At 42.4% G+C, this 8,451-nt stretch overlaps 1 protein-coding gene across 1 annotated transcript; it reads right to left on the reverse strand.

The window, feature by feature from the left end:
• Window positions 1-6,098: 6,098 nt before the first annotated feature.
• On the reverse strand, window positions 6,099-7,671 carry RTL3 (retrotransposon Gag like 3). Its single transcript, XM_038588807.1, is given in 5 exon segments — window positions 6,099-6,588; window positions 6,590-6,658; window positions 6,660-6,961; window positions 7,115-7,560; window positions 7,563-7,671. Coding segments are annotated over 5 exon segments (1,416 nt in total).
• Between the last annotated feature and the right edge of the window lie 780 nt (window positions 7,672-8,451).

An 8,451-nucleotide genomic window follows, 5' to 3' on the forward strand; every position in this document is an offset into this window, starting at 1 on the left:
TTCCTGCCTGTCTTGGGAGCTCTTTATCTCTCCTTCCATCTGAATGAGAGCCTTGCTGGATAAAGTATTCTTGGTTGCATGTTTTTCTCATTTAGGACCCTGAATATATCCTGCCAGCCCTTTCTGGCCTGCCAGGTCTCTGTGGAGAGGTCTGCTGTTACCCTAATACTCCTCCTCACAAAAGTCAGGGATTTCTTGTCTCTTGCTGCTTTAAGGATCTTCTCTTTATCTTGGGAATTTGCAAGCTTAACTATTAAATGTCGAGGTGTTGAATGGTTTTTATTGATTTTAGTGGGGGGATCTCTCTATTTCCTGCCTTTGAATGCCTGTTTCTCTTCCCAGATTAGGAAAGTTTTCAGCTTCGTTTGTTCAAATATATATTCTGGCCCTCTGTCCCTTTCAGCACCCTCAGGAACCCCAATTAAACGTAGGTTTTTCTTTCAGGCTGTCATTTATTTCCCTTAATCTATCTTCATGGTCTTTTAATTGTTTGTCTCTTTTTTCCTCAGTTTCCCTCTTTGCCATCAACTTGTCTTCTGTGTCACTCACTTGTTCTTCCACCTCGTTAACCCTCGTCGTTAGGACTTCTAGTTTGTATTGCATCTCATTCAATTGATTTTTAATTTCTGCCTGATTGGATCTAAATTCTGCAGTCATGAAGTCTCTTGAGTCCTTTATGCTTTTTTCTAGATCCACCAGTAGCTGTATAGTAGTGCTTATGAATTGGTTTTCTGACATTGAATTGTAATCCAGATTTTGTAACTCTGTGGGAGAGAGGACTGTTTCTGATTCTTTCTTTTGAGGTGAGGTTTTCCTTCTAGTCATTTTGCTCAGTGTAGAGTGGCCAAAAAGACGTTGTATTGGGAAAAGGAGAAAAGAGAGGAGAGAAAGAAGGAAAGAGAAAAAAAAGAATAAAGGAAGAAAAAAAGAAAAAAGGAGACGAAAAAGAGAAAGAACAAAAGGGTGTGGGAAGCAAACAGAAATAAAAAAAAGAAACCACCTGGGAGTATCTTCTGATTCTGTATACCTTAAGTCCCTTGACTTCCCCTGGAACTTGTCCTTCTAGCTGGTCTTCTGGGGAAGGAGCCTGTTGTGCTGATTTTTAGGTGTTAACACTTGGGGGAGCTGTTCAGCCCCCTGCCTGGTGCAGGGCTCAGTGAGTAATGTTTATCCTGTTTATCCTGTGAGGTCACTGTGAGGCTCAGTTGTGTTTGTTTACCCTGTGAGGCCCCAGGAGGACCAACCACAGTGGCGGTGGCCAGCTGTGGAGCCCTGGATTCAGCTCCTGCAGTAGCTGTGGAGCTCTCAGCCTGCAGAGGCCTGGATGCTCCGGGGGCGGGGCTTCTGATCTGCTCAGCTTGGGGCGGGAGTGTCCTTGCTGTCCTGGGCCCTCCCGGCCTCTGACTGTCCCGGGGTGAGGCCGGTTCCTGGGCTGTGTCCCCAGCGCCCTGTGCTCCCGGGCCTGCGCTGTTGGATTCGCGCTACCCGCCGCGCAGCCGCCTCTCCTCGGAGCTGTAGCCCGAGCCCCTCTGAGCTGCTTCCGGGTCCAGCCGTGCGCCCGCTGCAGCCCTTTATGGAGCTCAGAGCACTCTCCCGGGGCGCAGGTGTCTGTTAGTGTCCCACGGAGCCTGAGGGCATCCCCGCCCTCCTGGGGTCCTGCTCTAACTCCCTGTGGGTGCCTTTCCACTCGGGAAGATTGGTGCAGCTCCTGCTTCTCCGGGAGGGAGCTTTCCTGTCCTGGGGTCACTGGCCCCGGCCTTAGCCTGGCTCCTCGCGGGTCCCCTCCCCCTTGGATGCCTTTTGTTTCTTTATTTCTTTTTTTCCCGTCTTCCTACCTTGATAGAAGAGTGAACTCTTCTCACTGTATCATTCCAGCTGTTCTCTCTTTAAATCTCAGGCTGAATTCGTAGATTTTCAGGATGATTTGAAGGTTATCTAGGTAATTTGGTGGGAACAGGTCACTTGGGGACCCTACTCTTCTGCCATCTTGCCCCTCCTCCGAAATATGAAATATTTTTTAAGGAAACAAACCAGGAAGGGAGGCTACCAAAATATATAGAATACTTTTCCTATTAAAGTTTAAACTTAGAAAAGTTAGCTAAAGAGGAAACTGTTTTCTTTGTACCTGTGCCAGTATTACAGAATATATAATTTCAGAAAATCCCCTCCAGTTAGAATCTTTAACATTTGAAACTAAAAAACTCCAAATGGAAAGACAGTTTCTTATAATTCATGAGCTTTCACCCATTATTAGGTTTTTAATTTTTTGATGGTTGGGACATCCTGCGTATGTGTTTGCATACTTTGAGTTCCTAATATGAGCAAGATATTAAAGTATTTAATATCAGTATTTAAGGAAAATTGGGCTTACTTTACTTTTAATCTTTGCTTTTGATAATTTGAGCCTATCTTCATAAAAATCTAAGAAGGTAAAAAATAATGGAGTTCCTTTATCACTTTCTTATTTTCTACATTGCTATCAAATTTCTAAAATATAAATGAATCATCTTTCCTTCCAACTTAAAAAACTACTTTGTGAGATAAGGGGCATATTACTTTTTTTGTTATAAACTTCTGATATATATGAATTTTTTACAGTGAGTGTGCATTATTTTGCAACAAAAGAGAAAAAACAACCGCACCCAAATCTAACACAGGAGAAAACAAAGATCCCAATCCAAATTGCCCATAGGATAAATTTTAAATGCTTTATTCAGGTAGATAGGTCTTTATCCTGAAACTTTCAATTGTTAAGTTTCATCTCCCCACCAATACCCACCACTTACCCTACACATGTGTACACACATCACTACTCCCCATTGAAATAGAACTATCTTTTCTAATGACACCATTATTTTCCCGTCCAACTTGCTTTTTTTTTTTTTCTGGGCACTCTATTCAATCTAGAAAACCACACCCTCCCTTTTGTTTCCAATGAGATTCCTTCAAGACCCAGCTCAAAACATACTTTTTTGGTCCATAGCAAAATTAGCCCTCTCCTCTGTGTACCAGGAGTGCTGTGTTGCACAACAGCTTCCCCTGTTCAGTGTGATCAGAGCAAGAACCACGAGGCATATATTAGACATCTTTGTACCTCTCTTACTCTTTCTCCATGCTTTGCCTGACACATTGAAGACATTCAGTAAATGCTTCTTAAATGAAAGAATAAATAAATGCACTAACAAATTAATATATTTTTTCTAAAGTAATATAAATCATGTCTAGTGAATAAATTCTGTTAAAGCAGTTAATAAAGATAATGTTTATTCAGCCTTAGAAGCAGGGTGGTGTATTGGCTAAAATTACAGCTCTGAAATGAGACAGATCAGGGTTTGTTTTTTAGCATCTACCAATTCCTAGCAGTATGACCTTTGACAATTGACTTCACCTCAGCGGGGTTTGACTTCTTTGATTTATACAAAGGGTCTAATAATACCTGAATCACTTAGCCCAATGTCTGGCAAAACCCAGGTGCTCATTAAATGGTAGTTATTACTGTTAATTTTATCATCTCATATAATGTGTCAGTTTGGTATATTTGTTACCATCACACATTTTATTATTTATGCAACTATGTGAAAGGGGGCTGTGCCATTAGTTTAACAAAAGGAAATCTTCCAAGAGATGAAATAAAGTTTGAAGGTTAATGGGGTGGCGAGGGGGTTAGAGGTGAGATCAAGGAAACTGGAGAAACAGAACTACTAACTCCCCAAGAAAGAACTACCACCCAAATGGTCCCTGCAATTTTTATTTTGAGTCCCCTCATCCCTTTTCAGGGTTATCTCACTTAGCTCTCTGCCACCACAATGTCATTTGGCCCTTACCACTGCCTTAGGGAGAAAGGACACAAGCTGTGAATACCAAACACTTCACTACTCACTAACTCTGTCACTTTGGGCAAGTGAACTGACCTCACTGGGACTCTATTTGCTCATTGATAAAATAGGAGCAAACATACCCACTACATTGGGTTGTTCTGAGGCATAAGTTAATGTATATAACATGCCTGATTTTAGAGCTGGAACATATTAGATGCTCAATGAATGATTGGTTCCTCACCTATCTTTTTTTCTAGGGTTATGATTATATATTTGATTATTTGTCTAAGAGGCAGAATCTCCTTCAAGTGGCTTCAGAAGGAGACTCCAAAAGGAGTGTTGAAAAAAGAGAGGAAAAGCATTAGTTTATTTTGATCAGTTATCATATCTTACCTGAAGATCCTACCCTTCCATCCCCCCAGTGGGAATGTGTATCTGTGTGTGATTTAAGTCAGGTCACTACCTCCTCTCAGGTCCATAAGTAAGTAAGTTCCTTTTATTTTTTTTATTTCATTTTTTTGTAAGTTCCTTTTATTGACTTGACTCTGTATGTCATGCAAGCAGCATGGCTAGCAGGACATGGGAATCTCTATATTTGGGAGAGGTATAATTGGCTACTAATAATCTGCATGTATTAAAAGTTGATTCCTGTTACCCCATTCCTATACACAAGCAAAATCAGATTAATAGGCATGAGCCTTAGGACAAGTATCCTTGGTGCAGGAAATAAGACCTTGTCACTTTGCTGGGAAAGTTGGGTCACTGAAGGGTCTCATTACCTTCTTCAATACTTTTGTTTGGTAGACTTATGAAGTCCAAAAAGTTTGCTTCTAAAGCTGCCCAATATCTGTGTTGCTGCTCCCTTTATTTTTGTAAGAATTTATCATTCTCTCATCCCTGCCCTCAGCACCCCCTAGCCCTCACCTAAGCCCTTCCGAAACTTTCCTTCCAATCTTCCCCAAACCCTCTTTTCAATCTTCACTCTACCTTCCCCCCATCCCTTCATACCTTACCCAATTTCCCTCCAGCACAACCATTCCCTCCATCACCCACTGACTTGACAACTCCCGGAATATTCAAGATCTCACACAAACTTTAAGCCTTTTCCAATTCCCTTCCTCCCAATTAACTTCCTCCCAATGTACTTGTCCCTTTCCTCTTCTCTCAGCTAAGCCATGAAATAATTCAAACACTTTTAGAAATTGCCAGTGTTTGACTTTTTAAAAATATCACTTGCAAAATTGTCTTCTTTATTGAGAAAATGTTGCAGTTGTTGCGATAAAGAAAATCTTGATAAAAAAGTCAACTACAACTAACAACTACATTTTTTCAATGTTAGTTTCTAATATGTATACTCATAGATCTTGTTAGTATAAATTGTAATCAAGACAGCTCCACATTAATGCAGGGTTCAAGGTGGGAGCATACAGAGGTGGTGAAAAAAAGCAACTCAAAAGTCATCAGGTTCGTTGCCTGATCAGAGATCATTGCATGATCTGAGAGGCAGGGTCATTGTACAAGTACTTGTCGTTCTTTGCCAGTGCATGTACTCATGTGGGGAGCTGAGAGAGGCAGGAGAGACAACCTTAAGCAGACTTGCACTGTGCCTGGAGCCCAACATGGGCTCTATCTCAGGACTCTGAGATCATGACCTGAGCTGAAACCAAGAATTGGAAGTTCAGCTGACTGTGCCACCCAGGTGCCCCATTCGTGGGAGATTCAGAGAGCAGCAAATGTTGATGACAGCTGAGGTAACAGAAAACAGGTTGTTAGGCACAGTCATTATTCAGCAATTATTTCATTATGACATCTCCTATTCTACCTGTACCTTGAAGCAATTGTAGTGACAATAATGGGATGGAAAGGACACAGTGAGTGTACTCCACTCAATGTTTAGATCATGTGCTTCAAACCGGTGAATTCCAAGAATCAGAGGGTACTTTGTGGCACATGAATAATCCCAAATTGGAACTATGCAACGTGGTTTCCAATTTCAACTTCCACAGGAGTTGTTTCATTGATTTATGGATCCATTAATCAATAGATGTCCATCTACCACCTCAAGCTTCAGAAGTAAGATATTATTGCAGATGCACAGATTCTCTTGAAGAACCACAGAATGGTCAATGCTGTTTCTGTAGGAGCCCAAATCCACCATTGCTTGCTAAAAGAACTGTTGTCTTCCCAGTCAGATTTCAACAGTAAGCCATAGGGTATGAGACATAGATATTGGAAGTGAAGGGGGCACATATTTGTAGATTGGCCTGACTGGATTCCCCCTTACCACCAGGTCTTGATGTTTCCTTCCTGCTGTGCATGATAAGGCTTGACAGAACAAACTCTGGCAAAATGACCAGGATGACCACAGGAGAGGCACAAGTGACTTTCACAACAGTGGGCCCATTCAGCTTCACTGAGATGTGGGCTATTTCTTTCAGCCTGCACAGGCTGGTTTTTAGCTATTGAATTCTCAGGCCCACCTCCCTCCTCAGAAGGACTTGCTCCTTGTGGGTTTGGATCAGTCTTACTACTTAGTTTCTCTTCTAGGCACTGAGTGATCAGATTAAATAGGTTGGTGGCTGATGGGTTATTGTGAGACAGATAGTCTGAGATAGAACTGGAAAGCCCTTCCTGAAATTGGATGCAGAGAGTGCTTTCATCACAGTTTTGCTCTTGAACAATGAGATGGAAGTGGGTCATATACTGATGGGCAGGATCCTCCCATTGGCACAGCTGACTGATGCAGTGACTGACATGTTTTCCAGACTGTCAAAGTATCCTGGAGCACTTGTATGAAACTTTCAAATTGCTCCAGCAGGGCACTTTGGATATCTAGTAAGGGCTAAAAACATTCCTGCCTCACCTGAGAAGCAGTTGCCAACAAAGCTCACTACAGCTGCTTCAGTGTGATGCAGGTGCCCTCTGACTCTTATGTAACTATTCAATTGAATCAAGAACTCAGAAAGTTTATGAGCATCTCCCCTGAAGTCTAAACAGTATTCCGGGGGAAAAGCTTCCCCTTCTAACCCACTGGGGGACTGGAACTCTGAAGCTGCTGATGTCAAAGAAGCTATTAGGCCTTCCAGGGACTTCTGGGGTGATGAGGGCTATAGGAACTCCTGGGTATCTAAAGGATCCAGGGCCTAGTGGGGTACTGCAGGTTCCAGAGACTCCTGGAGAGTTGGAAGCTTAAGGGGTTCCAGGTATGTTGGGGTGTCCTGGCAATCTGCTGCCTTGTGGGTTTCCTGGGCGCTTGCGAGATCCTGGTGCTCTAAATTCTAGGATTTCTGGGCCACCAGGGCATCCTGGATATCTGGGGGCTTTGGGGGCTTAATTTCTGGAGGCTTGTTGGCCTCCTGGGCCACTGGGGGCCTCTGGAGTTCCTTGACTTCTGGGAGATTTGGGGATTTCCAGGCTTCTGAGAGCTTACAGACCAGTGAAGGTTCCTGGGGCTCATGGGTTGTTGGAAGTTCCAGAGACTCTGGGGCTGCTGGAGGTTCCAAGGGCCTCTGGGTTTCCTGGACCATTGGTGTTTTCTGGTGCTCCTGGGCTGCTGGGGGCTTCCAGGCTGGGACCTCCTGGGGCTCTCTGAGATTTTGGAGTTTCTCAAATTCTGGGAATTTTTGGCACTTTCAGGATTTTGGGAAATCTAGGTTTTCTAGGGATTTCTGTGGCTCCTGGGACTCTGAGGGTTACTGAAGTGGTTCAACTTCTTTGGCTGTTTGGGGCATCTGGAGCTCTATATCTGGGCCTGTGGGGCAACAGTTTCTTCCATCAGCCACTACACTCGGGCTTGCAAAATTTTATTCTCCAATTTCAGAACAATATAGGAAGCTACTAAGTCCTCTACCATCTTTGGCAGTTAGCTACATAGAGAGATTGGGTGGTTTTTCTAAAAGTTCCATTTAGAAAAAGCACCTTTCAAAAAGATGTCAGGCTCTGTGAATTTTTCAAGAGATAGGGATTTGGGTCCCACCAAGGTTGATTACCAGGTCACTGGTTGCTTCTGGAGCTCAGCAAGGGAGGTATGAGATACGCTGTAAGGAGAGTGGGATCTGAGGATCAGAAACTGTGGAAAATCACTCGTTTAAAATAAATTAGAACAAATCTTGCCTAACAATGCTGGGTTTCTATTACTATAGGCTCATTCATGAGATGAGTCATATATGCTGGTTCTGACCCCATTTCATTTTAAAAACAACATCTGATCCAGACTGTGTATGTCATTTTGCTTTTTTTCTGTTGAAACTTAACATTAGAAGCAACTTATCCCTATTCTTTTCTAGTTTATATAGTCTTTAATATCTTATGTCTGCTTAATATCCCAATGTAACATTTGGGTTTTAACAGATGCTTTCAATGACTAAATAAAATGTTTGAGCAATATGGAGATTTTAGGCTCTGTGGTGGGTCAACCCAAGAGATATTTTTGGGTGACTGAGGTATAAACTCTTTCTGACACCTCAGAAATCATACCACAAAAGTAACCACACAAGACCAACCTCAGAAGAAAATAAGCAAAAGTTGACTAAGTATATATGTGTGCTCAGCAGACACATGTGTATTATTTATAAAATGCCTCAAAATAGTTAAGAAAATAATCTTTATAAATGTACATTACCATTCAGAGACT

The sequence above is a fragment of the Canis lupus genome, chromosome X, assembly GCF_011100685.1.
Source record: "Canis lupus familiaris isolate Mischka breed German Shepherd chromosome X, alternate assembly UU_Cfam_GSD_1.0, whole genome shotgun sequence".
Taxonomy (NCBI): Eukaryota; Metazoa; Chordata; class Mammalia; order Carnivora; family Canidae; genus Canis; species Canis lupus.